The sequence below is a fragment of the Heliangelus exortis genome, chromosome 7, assembly GCF_036169615.1.
Source record: "Heliangelus exortis chromosome 7, bHelExo1.hap1, whole genome shotgun sequence".
Classification (NCBI taxonomy): Eukaryota; Metazoa; Chordata; class Aves; order Apodiformes; family Trochilidae; genus Heliangelus; species Heliangelus exortis.
In genome coordinates this window covers 9,239,681-9,260,698 of record NC_092428.1, presented here as the reverse complement: position 1 = coordinate 9,260,698, position 21,018 = coordinate 9,239,681, and the positions used below count along the sequence as shown (strand labels likewise).

The window sequence follows — 21,018 nt, the reverse complement described above, 5'->3', positions numbered from 1 at the left end:
AGAAAAGAAAAGAAAAGAAAAGAAAAGAAAAGAAAAGAAAGGAAAAGAAAAGAAAGGAAGAGAAAAGAAAAGAAAAGAAAGGAAAAGAAAAGAAAAGAAAAGAAAAGAAAAGAAAAGAAAAGAAAAGAAAAGAAAAGAAAAGAAAAGAAAAAAAGAAAAAAGCCTAGCTAGATTACATGAAAGTACATTTTTGCCAGAACTTTTTTTTAAGAGTTGTTTTTCTCTATATTAAATGAGGTAATCAGGTTTACTCTGGAAAATAAACATTTGAGTATTTCATTTCAGGGATACACATATTAGTGCTGTCTATATCACTAAGTTACTGGAAAGAATCATAGAATAATGTTGATTCATGTTGGAAAGGGCCTTTAAAGGTCATCTACTTCAATACCCCTGCAGTAAGCAGGGAAATCTTCAACTTTCTGTTCAATTTTAGTTTTGATTTTCAGTTTGCTCAGAGCCCCATCTAACCTGACCTGGAATGCTTCCAGGGATGGGGCTTCTACCATGTCCCTGAGCAACCTGGGTCCACATTGCAAAAAATTTATTCTTCATAACTACTCTAAATCTACCTTCATAATGAACATGTTAACATAATTTATTGAAAAAATCCATTGGCTTTTGAAACAATTTGAAGCAAAAGTTTAGATTCCATCATATGCTACAGCAGCTAAAAGATAAAAATACTTCAATAAATTTGGACTAGCTTGTATGCTTTTAATGCATAGTACCTAAATAAATATAGCAACATCCGTATAGTATGTGTTTCTGCCATCAGTTCTAACTCTAACATACAAATGTTTCACACTAGGTAATTATTATTACTACTTGCCATGGGCAAACACAAAACCAGTTGTAACGCTGACTTCTTTTTGGGAGGACATAAGTCACAGATTAGATCCTGTGAATGTAATCCTAAACATGGCTGAAAGACTGGTAAGACAATCTTTCTTTTGCTATTATGCTTTTAATTTTTACTTTTTTTTTCGTATAGAGGTATAATCAAAAAGTGACAGTTTGAGCAAGTTGTGGAACAGTTTTCTGATGCTTTTCCCTCAATTTTTCCTATTCAGAATTAAATGCAGCTCTGTGTAACAGATGCTGCTGCTGATCATAGGTCTGTGTTCTGGCAATGGACAAAACGCTCCTGCTCAGATCTGCAGGGAATTTCCACGGGAAGGAAAAGTCCTTGGTGTTGGTTAGGGCCATGTTAAGTCTCTAGAATTATTACTTGCTTTGGAAGTCAGGTGCAGTATCATCTATTATTTAGTGAGAAAGAACATAGTCCTGTTAAATATGAATCAAGTTTTAACATCTGAGTCTTTTTTATTATTATTTGGGCTTTATACATACAAATAAGTTTTAAGTCTTGAAACTCATATTGACCATAATACTGCAATGCTTATACGTGAAAATGTTTTCTTTTAAATTCCTCAGCAATCAAACTTAGCCACCTTAAAATCAGGAATGCAGGCTAAAATTTCTGAAAACCGATTAGCTGAGCTGTGGTTGAAGCTTATTGACGAACTTACAGAAGATACAAGGTAAAAGTACCTTTTTTATCCCTTATGTTATTGTGCTGGGCCTCCTTGGTCTTTGCTAGTGCCTTTACTAAGTCAGAAAATAAATTATAATAACTATAAAACTCATTACCCCTGAGAACTGGAATTCCAAAAGTCTCTGAATGGAACCAAACAGCATGAATACTGCCAATGAAGTAATCTGCCCAGTTTCGTAATGCTTCTTTATCCTAGTCACTGATAGTACTAAAACACCAGCTCCTGGAAAAATCTAAGACAAGACTGTTCTGAAAATGTGAAACAGTGGAGTTCCACTGCCTGTCTGCAACATTGCCTATTTTAGAATTTCTCACATACCTTTTGTTTTAGCCATATTTCAATGTTATTTCCAAAACCAAAGCATTTCAATGGTGAAATTCCATTATTTAATTCCATTATTTAATTCCATTATTATATGTAAATCCAGAATTAAAAATGTAAAAGGAGCTTAGGGGACATAAACATATTTTTGAATAGACCTTTAGTCACCATGTCTATTTGAGAGAGTTCAGAGAAAACAAAAGGAGTCAGCACTTGTGGTTTTGAAGAGGAATAAATTGTAAATTGAGAGGAAGGAATTGTACAAGAAAGAGACATTACTAGAAGGAGACACTAAGGTGAGGAGAGGCACTTGAAAAACATTAAGCAAGTGGGTGATAAAACAGCACAAGAAAGGGAAAGAGAAAATGCGAGAATGTTAATTATCCATTAGAGGAAATAATGGAGAACATGAAGTGAGAAAACAAGTTCATCAAGCTGTACAGCCAGTATAAAAATTAACAGAGAAAAAAGCAAACAGTGGGGATCAGTATGCACTAACATGGAATTACATGACAGAAAGCTTATGTCAAAATATGAACTCATGACTTCACAGAATATCAGCTGTGATCTGGAAGCAAGTGTAGAAGGAATTGACATACTTTGGAAAGCAAAATGTGAAGGGCAAACTATTGTCACATGGAGCCATCTAGTAAGTGTAAGAACTTAAGGTTTTGTATCACTTATGTCAACCCATACTCCTGACAAACATCTGGACTGTTATTAAGTCAGTCCATTATTTTATAAAATATCACTCTACAATTAGGGAGCAATAGCACCTAGATATATCAACAAAATGAGCATCTTGCTGTTTGTAGCATAGAATGCTCTTATTTTTCAGCAGACTCATGAAACCTATGTCAAAGACACAATTCCCTATGTTGAATTCATAGAACAATTTGTCTTGCCATTCTAAAGTTTAAATGAGTAAGGGGTTTGTAAAAGTTTTAAGTGCACTCTTTAAACCTAAATGAGGTGACTTTCTGAAAGTTTTGTTTGATTCATCCATAACTACTTGCACCCAGGGAAGACAACACTTACATTCAGATCAGTAGGATTAACTGTAGTGGAAGGCACAGTAGTCAATATCAAGGTTTTGCAGAATCAAAGCCCTTAGAAGTGCATGGCTTGTCACTAAAAACAGGTCAGAGAAGAGTCAGTCTTTTCAAATTTGGCAGTGTCTTTCAAAGTTTGTGGGGTTTGTTTTTGTTTTAAGTGTAGTATGAAAGACCTCTTAATGAACTCTGTTAAAGGGATACAGTCATTGGTTTTTGAAAAGTTGCCTTTTCCTCAAACCTCCACCAACTCAAAAAAACCTCTAATTTTTGTGACGCTGTAGGATTTCTTGGTTCCAGTGAATAGTTATGCTGCCCTCTGGTGACTCAGAAGTTCTATGTCATTAATTTTTTTTTTAAAAGAGTTCCATGTTTTGGTGCCAGCGTATTAGGTAACTAGTCATAGACACAAACCTTATTTCTAAATTGATCCTGAGAATTTAGTTTCCAGTGAAGGAACCTAACCTCAATTTGAAGGCACTGATTTAATCTATGAGATGTGCATTCTGAGACAATCATTTTCTTATTTGAATGTATGGGGAAATGGATTTTGCTTAGCTTGAGTAACAGCAATTCCATTAAAGTGTACACCTCGAGCCATTTGCGTTGGTGCTTGTTGTGTAAGCACAGCATTTCTTTTGCTTACTGTAAACACTTTGTCAGGTGGGAATCTCTGCAGAAATAGATGCTATAGCACTAAACCCGTTGTTTTCAGTCGCAGGAACTATTAGTACTCAATCTGTTGCCACTGTTTGCATGTCTGCATCTAATGTTTTGCTAAATAAAATTGGCTGTGATTATTAATCATAATAAATATTCTCTTTTCAGTAAACCATTTCCTCTCATAGAAGGCAAATCTAATATTACAGTCCTTGACACTCAGATAGAAAAACTGCGCCTCAGGTCTCTCAGACAGATTGGAGAAGCAGCAGCAAGGATGAGAAATGAAGCTACTGATGTGAAAGCCACTCTGACAGAAATTGAGGATTGGTTGGATAGGTTACTGCAGCTGAGTGAAGAGGTTGGTACCACACAATACCAGTGGTTCCATTAGTTTAAAAATAGCTCTCTAACACCAACCAGTGTGATGTTCACTGCTGATCAAGCAATATTCATTCTCCCAAGAATAGTAATTTTAGATGCTGTGAAAGTAAACATGTTCCCCTCCATAATCAGGTTTTACTTAAATATAATGTTCTACTGTGTTAGCTGTTTTAACTGAGAATGTTTGTTGGGAAATAACCACTCTGTGATTTGTAGAGTTGTGATTAAAGAAGACAGACGCTATTCTGTTTAAAACGACAGTATTTTGTCCTTTCCTCTGCTTCATAATTGCAAGCCACATTGCTGATCCAGGGACTGCAGGATATATGTTGTACTTCTGCAGCTTGTTAGCCATAGAAATCAACTCCTAACAGAGTTAAATCTGTTTCTGTGTTTTGTTTTGGTTTTTTTAATTTTCAGCAACATCTTCAGTTTTTATCTCAGTTATCTTGTCAAATGTTTTTAAACCTTGTAGAACTGCTTCATTTTTGCTTTGTCTCTTTTGCTTTAAAAAGTTGCTAATTAAAAAAAAAAAGAGCAGTCAATTTGGCAGACTTGGAATTAGTATATAAAGGTGTGCACAAAGCTGCAAAAAGATTAAAGAATTAAAAGCACTTAAATAGTTAGCAAGTCAATCCAAAGCATTAGCATTTGGGATCAAGCACTAGAGTTTGCAGTAAGGGGAAAATTGCAAAATATACAGGGACTGTTTTTTTTAATAAAGCTGATTTGCTTTCTAACAATCTCAGTGGTATTTTTAATGATTGTTTCAGAAACTATGTATTGCAGTACTTGCAAAAAAAAAAAAAAAATCCTGTATTTGTCACAAATTCATGTTAATTATTAATTCTAAGCAGTAAATCCTTTGACATAAATCCTAATTTATATTTCTGTTGTCTAAGCATTAGGTTAGTTTACAAATATATTAATTACTGTTCTTAATTTTCTTTTCCCCACAAATAATCCACAGCCACAAAACAGTATGCCTGATGTAATCATATGGATGATCCAAGGAGAGAGAAGACTGGCTTATGCCCGTGTTCCTGCACACCAAGTGCTGTATTCCACAACAAGCCCTGAATCATCTGGTAAATATTGTGGAAAGACCCAAACAATCTTCTTAAAGGTACAAATCTATTTTTTTCCCCTCCTCAAAATATAATTAACTTTTGCTTCCTTTTGCTGTGGTGCCTTCTGACATAAGCCTAAACATGAAAACAAATTATGAAGTGTCAAAACTCAGGACATATTAAAAGCCAACTGCATATGGTTTCTTCAAAATGTCACAGTTGTAAAGTTCATCATAAGCCACTTAGAACCAGCATCAGCCCCCACTCTGAGGCTTTTTGAATTGTCAAGTTTTTCAAAATCATCACAAGACTTCTAAAATATTACTGGGGTTGGTGTATTGGAATTGGATGTAATTGGAGACTTCAGAGGGAATGAGCAATGTAAGTTAGAGAAGTTCCAAAAACCTATCCAGTGTTCTGGATGGTTTTCTAAAACTATGTCTACACCCAGAAAATCCCTAGAATGTCTCTCTACACTGAGTCTTACTCTTGAACAGGAATGCCTTTCTCCATTTATATTGTCTTTAATTGAATAAACTTAACCAGAAAGAAAAGGCAATCTGACTGTAGAACACCAGCATGTACAGAGTTTGTCACTGTGCTAGTGGCTATACTGAGTGATGCTTCAGTGCAGCAAAGCCTGCATCTGCACAGTTTTATGCACGTTATGATGCATTGCTTCTATGTACTGTTCTGGCTACTCTCTGCATTTCCAGTGTCTCCTCATGAGGTACACTAAAGTCAACATTAAAGTTTTAAGTTACTGTCATAATTAAAAAGTAATTTATGAGTGAAGCTTGGGAGGGAACAGACATGAACAGGGATAATACCCCTGTTACTGTCTGTGTTCTTTATGTGCCCTTTAATGCCATTTAGAGAATGTTTCGTTCCTGAACCCTTTGTTACTGGCTTTTGGAATGCGGTACAGGAAGAGATAAATTATGTCTTATTACCCACATCTCCATGTTGTTGTTTATATTTTACTGAAAGCTGCAGTACTTGCGTAATATTTAAAAATAAATTTTTTTGTGTTCTTGTGCCAGTACCCACAGGACAAGACAAAAGATGTCAAAATGCCTGTGGAGTTGCGAGTTAACATTTGGCTTGGACTGAGTGCTGTCGAAAAGAAGTTTAATAGCTTTGCAGAGGGAACATTTAGTGTTTTTGCAGAAATGGTATGTTCATCTTTGTTTTCTTAGTATAAACTTGGGCATGAGTATTAGGAATTAAATTAAATTGGAGGTATTCAGAAATATTTTTTTTTTTTTGTATACTGGGCAGAGAGCGTAGTATTTATTGCACTGAAACAAGCAGAGCCCATTCAAGGCGATTAATGATCCAATCCATTGTGCCTACCAGATGAAGTTCAGCAGACCAGATTCTGAACTGGTTAATCAGGTGGAAATCTGTTTAACTCCAGTGCTTTCAAAGACATTTATTTTAGATGTTTATCAGCGTAATTAAGATTGGGATCTAGACCATTATGTTTTGGCATGTGAATAACACTTTTATTTTAATTGCTTCTTGACTTCTACAAATGATACTTGGATACTTGTGGTTTTGCTTAATAATGGTTCTTTTGTAGTTGTAGAAAATCTACTGTTATAGAAAAACTAGTCAAAACCAGTAGATCTTGCTGCCTAAAGGCTATAATAACATTTCAATGGTAAGACTTAACAAATTTGTAATGAAAATGCTTAAAACAATCCCACAGTATATAATAGAGATTTTAAAAGATAATGGTAAGATGCAGGAGTCTTGTGTATGCCCCGATACCTGATGGTGCATATAATCCAGTATCAGTATAATAGCTAATAAGATATTTTTACAAAGTCTTAGGTCACCATTAAACCCATGCTTAAATATTTAGTAGTGCTGTGGTAAGTTACTCAAAATAGTCCATGGATGGTCAAAGCCATTATTGAAGTAAGAGGTGATGCAAAATCTCATTTTTTGCTCTTCATGCAGCATCCAACAATTTCACAGGAATAAGAACAGAAAACTCAGGACCATACTAAATTATGAATAATCCCATTAGCATAAAGGGAAATATACTGTATAAACTGGGATGACATCAGAATCATGCCCCTGTTAGCTTCCATGACCATTAATCAGTTTTATATGTTACAAAATAAGAGATTATAAATAGGAGAGGATTTAAGATGGAAGAGAATGAGGGTATCATGTTAGGGAACAGTAGAAACTCATTCAAATAATGTAATGGAATTTTATTTAACGAAGTTTTAATTTGGAGGAAGTCTGACTGCAATTTTAGAGGGGCATTAAATTGAGAAGGTAGTGTAGTTTAGCAGTGGAATCATTGTTTACCAAGCAGAAGATTAAAGAAAGAAAGAAAGAAATTCTGATACTGCAGAGTAATGTGGGAAGGGAGTACTTAATTTCAGTATGGCAGAATGTTTCAGAATGTTACATAATTAATTTTAATACTGAATTTTTTCTTTTTTCTAAAATAGTATGAAAATCAGGCACTTCTTTTTGGAAAATGGGGTACCTCAGGACTTGTTGGTCGCCACAAGTTTTCTGATGTCACAGGAAAAATCAAACTGAAAGGAGAGTACTTTCTGCCTCCAAAAGGCTGGGAATGGGAAGGAGAATGGATGGTTGATCCTGAAAGAAGGTCAGATTCTTTAAATTGTATGCAGGTGGGAATGAAGGAGTTATATCTCACATTGTAAAATCTCCTCTCTCTGTTTTCTTGGCTGAGAAAGAGTTTAACCTGACCTTTCTGGGACTGCAAAAGCCAATAGTCAAAGATAGGTAATAGCAATAAGGTTAACATTACCTTTTTTAAAAAAGTGAAATAGAACATACAAGAGAAAGAATGCATCCATTTCTAGGAACCAGCTTATTAATCATTGCTTATTATTTCTATTGCACATTGCTTATATTCTGTTTCTCAATGCCTCATCTTTTAAAAAAGAGGTAATAATTGCTTTTCTTTCTAGGAAAGCTACTGTGATGATCACTTCTGTGTATGTGAGGTTCTCAGATCCTGCTTTGATGGTTTGAGACAAGACCCTTAGATGAGCTAGATCTTCCATATGTAGAAATTTAACCCTGCCATCCAGTGTAAATCTGCAGTTCATGTTGTATAGACATTATTACAGTATTTGCATAGTAATTCACATGCAGTGGAGGGTTGTTTGGTTTGGTTTTTTTGTTTGTTTTTTTTTTTTTTGCTTTTATGTCACTGAATTACCCTTATTTAACAACTGACTGAAGCTATTTCCCAAAGTGACCCAAGGCAGGTGCTTATAGAGGCTGAGGTTGTGGTGCCATGTGACAATTCCTCCCCTGGTGGACCGAATGCATGAGGTGTCTGTCCTCCCCCAGTTCTAACTGGTTCAGTATTACTCTGTCAGAGGTTTTCAGCTCTCAAGTTGTGCAGTTCAGCACTTAGTGTTGCCACACTTTTAAACAGTCTGTGTAAGTGTTATCTATAACAAACAAAAGCCAGCATGAGAGAGATATTCTTATTTCCTTAGAAGAAAAGGTTCAGCCCAGTTAAAATTCTTGTATTCTGATGGCAAAAAAAGTAAAATATGGACTGCTGTTACAGAAAAACTGTACAGGAAAAATATGTGATCCATTGTAAAATTGTGTCAGTTTATAGTTATGAATGAATGGGCTTACTGTCATAGTCGATTAATATTTTTTATTTGAATGAATAGTCTGACATGAAGAAAAGCAATAACAGATGTAGAATTATTTTCCCAGATAATGGAAAGAAAATCTACTGCTAAAATACCTAAGCATCTTTATGCCTTGCAACTGATTTTGTTGGAAAATAAACTGCCTGGCTTTGTTTGACCAGCAGATGGCATGTTAGAACATACTTCAGTGCTTTAGGAATCACAGTTAATTCCAAGTGGTAATCAAGACTTCTGTCTGATTTAATGTTCTCATTTCTTTTACTTGCAAAGTAGAAAAATACTAGGCAGCTGATTAGATATCTTGTCAGTGGCATAAATGTGAACAAAATGAAGTACATTGCCCTGTTTAAGTGCATAACTAGATATATAAAATATATATGTGCATATAACTGTTGTGTGCAGTCTGGGCTTTCCTAAACTTAAATATAGGAAGTTTTTTCTTTTGCTAAGAGGAACTGCTGAAAGCAGATTCTTAATAGCAAAGAAGTTAAAACACTTGCTCAAATCTCTCATTCTTATGAGTAATGTTTCTCCTATTGCTTACTACTGCTGGAGTTGCTTCAGTTTTAGGAAGACATTCTAAGGAAATACAGGCACTGTACTCTATTAAAAAACAGAAGTTCAGAAAGACAGAAAATCCAGAATGTTAGCACGTGTGAACATTCTGTACGTTGTTTCTATACATTCTCTGTAGCTAAAACACATTTTGTTTAGTACCATATCTGTATGCTTTGGGCTTGCAGTTTGTTGACTGAAGCTGATGCTGGTCATACTGAGTTTACTGATGAAGTGTATGAAAATGAGAGTCGCTATCCTGCAGGGGAATGGAAAGCAGCTGAAGAGAATTACACAGATGTGGTGAGATTTAGATTTTTCACTGGATAAGTAAAAGTTTAAGAGTTCTAGTATTTGCTACGCAGCATATTTCACCTATTAATGCACAGAACTGTTCTGTTTTCTCTACATAAAAGAATGGAGAAAAGGCTCCACCACCACATGAGTTCATGTGTCCTCTTGGATGGATGTGGGAAGATGATGCTTGGAAATCTGACTTAAATCGAGCAGTGGATGAGCAAGGTAACATTTGCTGTTTGTCTGCTGATTACCAGGACAATGTCAGAGTCTGTTTTTTTTGAAAACTGTAGCAATGTCCTGCCCTATGGAAAAATGTCAAGGATATATTTGGATAACATGTGCTTAAGGAATCAGATAAAATTACATTGAGAAAGTATTCTATGATTCTGTTAATTGTCTGCAGCTGTTTGTATTTCCATTTTAAACACTGTTCCACCAAACTCATTGTTCTCATTGACTCTTCCTTGGACCAAAAGGGACCTGTGTTTTTGAGCAGTATGTGTAATAAATACATGTTCGAGTGCCTAGTAGAGAGAAAATCACAAATCTAAGAAGCTGTACATTGGTCTTAACTGTGGAAGCAGATGACAATTTTGAGTCAAAAATTTTGACAAATTAAAAAAAAATATTAAGGTTAATGCAAAGAACAATCTACTAACATGAGAGGTTCCAGTTGGGCAAGTAGTAGGTATAAATAACATGCTTGGAAAGAGATCCATTCTTTTTTGAAATAAATTTCGAAAACATTTTCCCCTCATCTAGTGTTAAGGCAATCCAGTGATCAGGATCTGGTCTGTAAGAGTGGTTTAGTAGCAGTTACTGGATTCTTTTAGAAAAGTCAGAAGCTTACACTGAGACATCAAGCCTCTGTATTTGCACCAAGAATGTGTGGCAAAGGCACATTTGGACCTATCTGATAGTTTGAGAGCTTTTTGCCAGGGGGACACTTGTCAAGCAACACTAAGATGTGAATCAGGAGGTCTGGGAAGGAAAGGAAATTGGGAACCTGCTTCTATCAGCCACACACTACAAGTGTGTGAAGGATTCCTACATTGCTGAATTTGTGTGGGAAGGGAGCTATGCAACACTGCTCGGGATGAAATTTCAACAGTATGCAACTGATAATTTGGCAATCCTGAAATGAAAAAGTCTTAAAGGTTTTCTGTGAAGAGTCTGATGTGCTACACAGAGTCTTTTAGATTTGTTGTACTGCTAACCTGTTCAAGTTAGAAAATTCTAAGTGCGTAGAGCCACTGTTTTTCCTGAAATTGCTTTGACTTTTATATGCTTTTTACTTACAGCAAATTAAAACTGTTACCAGCTGAGAAAGCTGTGACATAAGCAACCACATAAGACCATAATTTGGATTCCACAGCAATAGGAAAAAGCCATCAGTCTCTCATAGCAAAGTATTTACATGACAATCATTTGATGGTTCAAAACAAAAATTAATAATAAAAGCAAAAAGGCAGGTCATAGAAGATCCTGGAAAGCCTGGATTTTTGCAAAACCAGAATGAATTCTGATTTGTTCTAGGACTGCTGAAAACTCAAACAGTTATTCGTTTTTAAGTATAAGTGAAATAAATAGCTATTTCAGCAGAAAAAAAAATATTTACCCTAAAGAATACTGATCTGTCCTGCCTGAAACCTCTGGTAGGAGTCTGGAGTAACTTTTTAATAAGGCATCAGTCTAAATAGAAGTGTGAGTCCTAGACACCTGGGAGCTGGATTATCATATGTTGAGACAAAATGCAGCAACAGATTTACCAACAGATGTACTTTAAGAAAAGTTTCATGATCAGAGTTCAAAGAGTTAGTGTCCCTTTAAACGCCAAGCTGCTGGAGTTGCAAGAGTACGTAGGATATTCCACTCTTAAGATTAAGGATGAGTTTTCTCCGTAGGGAAGTGTGAAAATGGGATACCAATACACCTAACATTTGAAAAAACAAGAATGCAAAGAACTTCAAATGTATTGTATATGGTTTCATGTTGAGTTTTGTATTGTCATATATATCACATAGCATCATCATAAAATGTCATCAGTTGCCCCCTAACTGTTGGGCATTTAGGGTTTGCAGTATCAAATAGTCATTTGGCTAAATCTTCCTCCTCTGTAGGTGCAATAACTGTATTTCCCATACTTTTTGTACCTTGCTTGTGTTTCTGGAAATATACTAACTAATCAATTCTGGTTTAGGATGGGAATATGGAATTACTATTCCTCCAGACACTAAACCAAAGTCGTGGGTTGCTGCAGAGAAGATGTACCATACACACCGCCGCCGAAGACTGGTGCGGAAAAGGAAGAGAGATCCAGCTCAAGCAGTAACAGCAGGAAGGGTAAGTAGAGGAAAGATGCAGTCAGAGATTTGCATAATGAATAAAGAAAAAAATTTAATACTGAACAAAACAATCTAGAACAACTGGTATATTTTCATTGTATTTTTTGTCTTTTTGTTAGTTCATGTTTCCCACTCTGGTATGTGAAGGGATTATTGAACCTGCCAGAACAAGTACTGATTTTTTTTTTTCCACTACATTTAAATAACACTGTAGATAAAAAGGATTTACATCTTCCAGGGAGCATTATCATATGAAGATGAAGAAGGATGGGAATACTCTTCCCTGATTGGATGGAAATTTCACTGGAAACAACGCAGTTCTGATACTTTCCGTCGAAGACGATGGAGACGAAAAATGGCTCCCTCAGAGACACATGGTGCAGCAGCTATCTTTAAACTTGAAGGTGCTTTGGTAAGGGACAGAGTGTAAAAAAGTCTTTAAAAGTTCAATTTGTTAATTTACAATAAATACACCATTAAGCATATGCACTATTTTTGGCTCTGAATTGTTAGTTTTATGTATTTCTGAGTAACTAATACAGTTAATATTTTTTAAATTGTTTAAAGTCTGAAAGAGACTGTTAAAGTCAGACTAGAGACTCTTGCATAACATGCTTACTGCTTTGTTTTTCATATTAATTTTATTCTTACAGTATGTGATATTTGGCAACAAGAAATCACTTTCAGACATGAGTGAACATCTTTGTATTTTTTTTACATTTACTCAGGAAAATAGGTTCTTTCTTGTCCTGGAGGAGAGACTGAAATGCTTATATTCACATACACAATCTACTTTTATCAGATTTCTTCCATGCTTGTCAATCTGCTTTAACTTTTTTTCTCTTTGTAACTTCAGGGAGCAGACACCAGTGTTGATGATACGGAAGGGAAGAGTTCAGACAAAACCAAGGAATCAGCTACAAAGGTGTTTGGTGCCAATACACCACTTGTTTCCTGCTACTTTGACAGTAGGTTCTTTAAGAATTCCTTTCTTAGAAATCCTGTCTGTTTCTCCCTGGTCTCAAACAGAACTGTAATTGTGTTTTACATCTTGGTTTATGTACCTTCTGTTATAATTATTATCTTATCTTTGATTAGGCCCTATTTAGGCTACTAAAATTACAATTAGTCATTTTGATACTTCAGTCTACTGTTACACAGACATTTAAAAAACCTGTATGGGACAGGGAATCTAAAGCTAACTGTTGCAAAACCTCAATTTTAGGCTGTCTTAAATGCATTTTCAGTATTTGAGTCCTTCTATAACAATGCAGGGAGCTAAGCCAGCATAGACAATGTATGTACAGTTAATTTTTTGCTGCTTTAGCTCACTATAGGGGCAGGCAAATGCCTGACCCAGAGGAAGCAGTAAGACCATGTAATTGCATTGGCTAAGCAAAAAACCCTCTAACTTTGCCAATGTGTATTGGCTCTAAATGCCATGGAATTACTGTAATAGGAGTCACAAAAGTAGGGACACTGACGTGAGAGCTACCAGTGTTAGTTTATGGGAATAGAGGGCAATCCTATCCACTCCTAAGACTCAAAATCCTTTCTGAGGATTTCTGACTAATACACTTGTCTTTAATTGGACTTCACAGAACTGGATCTTCCTCCTGGGAGTGGGTGCCTAAATCTTAAATCTTGTCTTTCAGAAGTTGAGGAAGATGATTGTAGTTTCTTTTAAATAATGGCCATAATAGGAGAAAAATGCCACCTTTTCCTGCCAGCTTTCAGATCACTAAAGTGAGTGGCTCAAGTTTTGCCAAGGGCTGAAAGGGTTATAGCTGTTATCTTCTAAAGAAAAGCAGTAGTAAGATGTTGTCCTGGGCTTGGGCCATTCTCACATCTTCCTTTCATTCTATTTGACCTTGCCTGCAGTGATTTTTTTTTTCCATCTTTTAGCCAAAGAGACAGAGTTGCAATTGGAATAATCTTCTAACAATAATAGTTAAAAATGTGAAATTCCCAGGTTCCTGCAAGTACTGTAGTGCATACTTAATGAAGCACAGCAATGCCCAGTTCCTGATTCTCTTCAGAGGAGCTAGCACAGTTTCAAACAAGAATTTTTGAGAAGGATTTTTAAACGATCATGTGGTGAAAAAAGCCCAAATAGTGTTAGTGAGTTTTTTAATTTCTGCTTTTAAGTTGTGTTAGGGCTGGACTCAATGATCTTTTGGGGTCCCTTCCAAAATTCTGTGATTCTATGTTGGAGCAAATGTTCTCAGGTGATAGCTCATTGGTATGAGTATACTTGTCACTCGATAAGCAAAGCAGAAATGTTACTACAATCCCTGTGCTTGACTTAAAATGTGTAAGGCAATTTTATAAACTCAAAATGTCTTCATTACAGAAAAGAAGCCTGTAAAATGCAGTTGAATGTTTTTTATTTCTTTGATACAGGAGTGTATACTTACCATCTTCGCTGTTACGTCTACCAGGCACGAAATCTGATGGCTTCAGACAAAGACAGTTTTTCAGGTATGGAAAAATGCTGCTAATGGTGCAGAAAACACACTTCTGCCATAAAATAGTAACTTGATTTAGCTGTAGAATATCTTAAATCATCAATTTGTGTGCATAGGTCACAGGTACTGAAACTCTGCCTAAGGGAAGTCTAAGCTTCATTCTGTATGAACCAGATTTGGTTAGTATTGCCCCAGAAACTGCAAAAAAAAAAGCAGTGCTCTGGTTGTGCAGCACTGATAAATTCTCTAGTTAGGGAATGGGAATTAACCAAAGTCTGAATTTCTCATGACCAATCCCTTCCCCATGCCTTAGCTTTCCTTTCTAACCAAAGCCTACACAGTTTCTAAACATTCCTGTAGAAAAATTGCAGAAGCAAGGATGAAGAAAGCTCAATGGTTACTATGTCGCTAACTTCCAGGGTTCAGTATTTTATATTAATCCATTGCTGAGATATGAATAGAGAGCTATAGATATTCTAATGCTGTTTTCTGAAATGAGGGGCTTTTACTACAGCTGTGTATATTCGGTTTTACTTCGATGTACAGCACTTAAAAGCCATACAAAGACACAATAGCAAATGCCTCTAACTTGTACATGTAGAATTCAAGAGAAGTACCTCTGATGTAGTTGCACAGAAGCCAATATATCTACATTTTATTTCATTTCAAAATCAGTTTGACGACTTAGCCAAATTCTGATCAGGTACTTAGCCAGAAGCTGTTCAAACTGACCTAAAGATAACCTTTAAAATAGCCTCTGGTCCTTAGTAATTGGAATTTCTAGAGGAAATGTTAATTACCATCATCAGATACTTTCTACAGAGCTCCTGATGATTTAAAGACCTGCCAAAAACTGGACCTACATCATTTAATCATACAGCTGTTTCACAAGATGAGGTTCTTATAAACAAACATGTTTGTGAGCAGGATACACCAGGAGGATTTGTTGTGTGGCAGCTAGTCAGAATTAGAATTATTTATTTTTATTATTTATGAGTTTATCACTGGAGACAACAGAAAGAAAAAGCTTGTACAGAGGAGAGGAGTTTAGCATAGGCAGTGTTTCATTTTAGTTTTCAGGTTCTGTTTCTGACTTGCAAGAGGTTTTTGTATTTTTCATTTATTACTCTGTTAATCAAGCCATTGAGTTCTAAAATAGCTTTCTTTATACAAATGAAATTTGATCTTTTAAATGTATATGTGTGGGCTTTTGTTTTTTACAGAACAGCATACAGATAGTGACAGAAGAAAAATACCAGAGTACTTGATATAAATTGTGGTTGTGTGCCAGAATGACTTAATGGGATTTTGTTTGTCTGTAACTTTGCATCTGTAATCTTTGTATATTTCAGATCCATATGCCCATGTGTGTTTCCTCCATCAAAGCAAAACAACTGAGATAATTCATTCAACTCTAAATCCTACATGGGACCAAACTCTTATATTTAATGAAATTGAGATCTATGGGGACCCACAGACAGTAGCCCAAAATCCACCTAATGTTGTCATTGAAATTTTTGACAGTGACCAAGTGGTAGGTGAATGATTTTTACCCTGATTGTTGTTTTATTTATTTATATTAATTGAGAATAACATTAATGTGTAGGATTGCTATTTTGGTTGCAGGGTAAAGATGAATTCCTTGGAAGAAGTATTTGCTCCCCCATGGTCAAGTTAATACCAGAAGAGGATATCACACCAAAACTGCTCTGGTATCCTGTAACAAATAATGGCAAAGCTAGTGGAGACATTCTTTTTGCTGCAGAGCTTATTTTGAAGGACAAGGTATAAATTTCTTTTATATATATAGATATGTATATATATTGTGTGTAAATGTAATACCATAGGTCCTTTCACAGTGAGTCATGATGTGAAGAATTGTCTTCATAGAATCACAGAATGGTTTGGGTTTGAAGGGACCTTAAAGATCACCTAGTTCCAACACCCCTGCATGGGCAGGGACACCTTCCACTAGACCCAGTTTTTCAAGATTCCATCCAACCTGGCCTTGAACACTTCTAGGGATGGGGCAGCCACAACTTCCTTGGGCAACCTGTTCCAGTGTCTCACCACGCTCAAATTAAAAAATTTCTTTCTCACGTCTGATCTAAATCTCCCCTCTTCAAGTCTGAAGCCATTTCCCCTTGTCCTCTCACTGCACACCCATGTAAAAAGCCCCAGCTTTCTTGTAGGCCCCTTCAGATATTGGAAGGTTGCTATAAGGTCACCTTAGAGTCTCCCCTTCTCGAGGCTTCAACTTTCTCAGCCTGTTTTCTTAAGGAAGGTTCTTCAGCCCTCTGATCATTTTTGTGGCTCTCCTCTGGACACATTCCAGGAGCTCTGTGTCCTTATGCTGGGGACTCCAGAACTGGACACAATACTCCAGGTGGGGTCTCACAAGAGCAGAGCAGAGGGGGAGAATCACCTCCCTCCCCCATCTGTCTGTGCTGCTTTTGATGCAGCCCAGGACCTGGTTGGCTTTCTGGGCTGCAAGTGCACATTGTTGGCTCATGTTCAGCTTCTGGTCCTCCATCACCCCAAGTCCTTCTCCTCAGGGCTGCCCTCGATCCTTTCTCCTCCATTCATGCATGGTATTGCCTCAACCCAGGTGCAGAGCTTTGCACTCAGCTTTGTTGAATTTCATGCACTTTCAAGTGTTTCATAAAGTGTAATACTTCCAAGGTATTTCATTTAAGGAAAATGAGAGACAGTAATACTCATGTTTGTATCTTTATAGGGTGGTGCCAGTCTTCCAATTCTTCCGTCACAAAGAGCACCACAGCTGTTCATGGTACCTCAGGGTATCAGACCAGTAGTTCAGCTCACTGCTATTGAGGTACGTTTATTTTTAAAGTAAGTGAACACAAGCATAGTCATCTCACCCTCTAGATAGTAAGTTTGTGTATTTGCTTCAAGAAAAAAAGTATTTAATAGTGAGAGAAATAATTACTGTTTAAGTCTTTTTTAGTTTCCATTTTTTCCATTGACTTTCCTAGAACAACAACATTTATTATCAAAAAAGACCTCATTTTTTTTTCTTTCCTACTTTTTGAATATCATATCTAACATATAGGTCTCTCTCCCTCTTTTGCTTACACTGGATTTGATTTTACAGATTCTGGCTTGGGGGTTGCGGAACATGAAAAACTACCAGCTGGCACCTGTTATGTCTCCGAGTCTCATTGTGGAATGTGGAGGTGAAATGGTGGAATCTGTGGTGATCAAAAACCTCAAAAAGACACCAAATTTTCCATCTTCTGTTCTCTTCATGAAAGTTGTACGTTGCAAATAGCTATATACCATCTCTCTGTGGGAAAAGTAATTATCCCATGCTTATAGAGGTCAAGGATTTGTTAAGCAAAACTGAATAGAAAAACTTGCACATCCTCTTTTGCCTTAATATAAGCAATTTACTGACCCTGAAAATTCTAAAAAGATCAGATAAGCATGTCTGTACAGTCATTGATAAAGTATAAAATTTTATATCCACAATCTAGTGCAGTATGTACGTGTGTATGTATATGTATTTGAAAAGGGATCCATTTAACTTTAGACATGGAGCTACTTTCCTACTGCTAGGATGGGAGCTGCGCAAGAGTCAAGAAAATTCAAGATCTGAGACAATTAAAATTATTCCTGTCTTTTATTAAATTGTAAGGTTAGAAATTGTCATTCACCATATAGCCACAGAACATAGTAGTTCAATATTAAATAAATGAGATAACAGCTTTTATCATTATTCTTAATTTTCCTACTGTTTGCATTATAATCAAACATTAACCTTTCATTTTTAGCTTTTGCCAAAAGAGGAGCTGTACAGTCCATCTCTTGTTATTAAAGTGATAGACCACAGACCATTTGGACGGAAGCCCATCGTGGGACAATGTACTATAGATTTACTGGAAAGCTTTCGCTGTGACCCCTACACTACTAAAGAAGACATTGCACCACAAATGAAAGGTAGACAGCTGGAAAATGCAAAGTTCTACTTTCTCATGAGATGCTAAAATAACCTTTCGTCAGTATTTCTTTGCAGTCATCTTGTTTTCTGCATTTATTCAGACACAATGTGATCTGAAGGAAAAAAGAAAACCTCTAGTAGTAGTTGGTGCAAAATTCTATGAAGCATATTAAGAAAATGTGAAAATGCAACTCTAACAGTTAAGTGTACTGGTTCCCTGAGGTTGCTTTTTAATATCAGCCTTGAATTTAACCATTTGCAGGCCACTCCTGCACTAAGTACCAAAGTAATGACCTAGTATCCCAGCAACAATGCTCTGAATACAATGCTGACATTTTCCTCAGAAAATTAATTATTTTACATCTTCTGTGACCATTTGGAATTCAAATCTGATGCAAATGTTTAGTGAGATATTTTTGGTACACCAGTGTCTTAATAAAATCTTTGGCTTACAGTTAGTCTACTCTCTGCTGCACCTCCCCAGGATACAGTAATTGAAATGGAAGAAACACAGCCCCTGCTGGCAGCTCAGGTAATCTTAGAAATTTGATGCTTTACTTTCATTTTCAGATCTATGATTTCTGGGAAACTATCTAGATAGCAAAATTGTCAAAAATACATACAGCCTTTTGGAAAACCAGATGTAACAAAGTTACTTCGTGGCAGGAAAGCCAAAAAGATATGTTAATAATTTAACCTCTGCTTTCGTGTAGTAAACATCAAACTATAGCTTTTTGCGCATGGTAGAGTTCACGTTGTAGTTTTAGAACAGATTCACTTGTTCAGTAGCTACTGAAAGTGTATGATAGAGCATTTCCCAGTTGTCCACTGGTAATGTAGAGCAGCCTGATTTTGCCAGAGTGAATTGTTCTAAATAAAGGAGCTAGAAGTTGGTGTGTGCTTTGGTGTGACAGAGCCATGGTTACACAGACCTTCACCCATTCACCTCTCACAAGCATGGCTTTGCCTCTCACACCTGAAGTCATCCAACACTGATACCACTCAAACCATTTATTCTGCACTAACACTTCTTTTCTTTCCTTTTCTGTTGTGTCTTGTGAATCTCTCTACTGCTCTGATTCTTTCAGGACCACCACAATATAATTTTACTGTCCAGGTAAAAAATAATTCAGCTTGCAGAATTTTACTCCTGAGATGAAAAATGAGCGAAGACAAATTCTATATAATACATGTTCAAAGAAAAATTTTCATTTATTTTAGGACTGTTAAATGTTCCCTCTGCCTAGAAGATGTTTTTGTAAATTTCTGATGGCCTGTTATTTTAAAGAAAGCACCAAAGTTATGCCCGTTAACATAGAAATTTTGCAGACTCTTAATCCACAACTTGGATTTTCCAAACATGCAAAATTTTTGATATAGAGGTCCCAAAGTAAATACTGAATTTAAACTTTTGAATTCTCACTGCTATTCGACTGTTATTGATTGCATTATTCTTCCTTCATTTCTTCTTCTGTATCTTAATGTCATGATATTCAGACTGCAATTAAGTATCTCATAGACCATGTTCTTGTATTTACCTAATGTTGTACTTAGAACAGTCTTTAACTTTTATATGATTACATCTTCTGTTATAATGTCAGTGCTTTTAGAACTGATACTGAGAATATTTTTTCCTTTGAAAACATGCAAGAAAATATATTAAAAACAAAATTTTAGCACTTGTATCGTACTGACAAAATTGATTGAATTTAGGTAGGTGATCTCAGCTGCAAAAGTGAAAGTTTAAATGATACGTAAGAAGAAACAGGGTTTTTTAGAGTTTAACATCACTCAAACCAAATATAACATTAGTTACAGATAGCATCCATAGGAGAGAGGAAAGTATATTCAAATCCATTCAAATTGAAATGATTACAAGTTTGATAAGATTTAAGTGATATGCGGGCAGCACCCTGAGGACACAAAATGCCAAAAGTTTATCAATTACATTCCAATTTTCAGTGTTTAAGCAGTATGTCAACAGCACTCAGCAAAATGGCTTCTCCGACAGCAGTGCATGTACGTATGTACCAAGCCAATGCATGGAGATGACCATAACGGCGCTGGGTGGGCAAAGAATGTTCATGTCATGTGGTCATGAAGCTGCATTTTTCTTGTCAATTATTCCACAGAGAGATTTTGGAGATGATGCTTATAAGCCTCGTATGATCAGTTACATGTTTAAGATACCCTGCTTCTGAAAGTACTGCTATTGTGTGTACAACATGCAATAGCTATTAAAACTTCTTCTGTGTGTCTGCTTATTTGGAATCTAGGTATTAAAAGCACCAAAATCAATAGGAATTATTTAAGCACACTACTGATATTTAAACTTTGTTTAAAAGGCTACTTTTAGAGAATAAATCTGCAGTAAATAAAATTATAACTTTAACTTTTCTAGGGATACCGTTTCTTAATTTTTGTCCCATAATTTCAAGATGTTCAAAAACCTAATAGATAGATCAGTGTTAGTGTCCTGAAAACTTCCTTTATAACAAGCTGCAGTGAAGTCATGTGGTACACTGTCCAGGGGACAGTGACTGTTACATGTCTATATCGTGTGAGTATGTCACTCCAAAATCTCAAACTTATCATATAGTGTTTTATTCTATGTTTTGGCATTCTGTAAACACATCCTGCTAACCAGCTTTCCTTGCAATATGCAAATA

The 21,018-nt window shown here is 36.0% G+C and overlaps 1 protein-coding gene across 5 annotated transcripts in view; it reads left to right on the top strand.

Annotated features, from left to right (window-relative positions):
• The window catches only part of MYOF (myoferlin), a 68,377-nt gene that overhangs the window by 33,819 nt on the left and 13,540 nt on the right, over nt 1-21,018 (top strand). For all 5 annotated transcript variants that reach the window (XM_071748683.1, XM_071748682.1, XM_071748681.1 and 2 more), the window contains 18 exons: nt 812-936; nt 1,438-1,544; nt 3,761-3,953; nt 4,947-5,102; nt 6,090-6,221; nt 7,521-7,684; nt 9,464-9,578; nt 9,692-9,797; nt 11,776-11,918; nt 12,159-12,332; nt 12,777-12,888; nt 14,324-14,401; nt 15,741-15,922; nt 16,015-16,173; nt 17,126-17,224; nt 17,504-17,665; nt 18,183-18,348; nt 18,805-18,881. In XM_071748683.1, the coding sequence (XP_071604784.1) occupies nt 812-936; nt 1,438-1,544; nt 3,761-3,953; nt 4,947-5,102; nt 6,090-6,221; nt 7,521-7,684; nt 9,464-9,578; nt 9,692-9,797; nt 11,776-11,918; nt 12,159-12,332; nt 12,777-12,888; nt 14,324-14,401; nt 15,741-15,922; nt 16,015-16,173; nt 17,126-17,224; nt 17,504-17,665; nt 18,183-18,348; nt 18,805-18,881 (2,450 nt within the window). The remainder of the gene's footprint in view (nt 1-811; nt 937-1,437; nt 1,545-3,760; nt 3,954-4,946; nt 5,103-6,089; nt 6,222-7,520; nt 7,685-9,463; nt 9,579-9,691; nt 9,798-11,775; nt 11,919-12,158; nt 12,333-12,776; nt 12,889-14,323; nt 14,402-15,740; nt 15,923-16,014; nt 16,174-17,125; nt 17,225-17,503; nt 17,666-18,182; nt 18,349-18,804; nt 18,882-21,018) is intronic.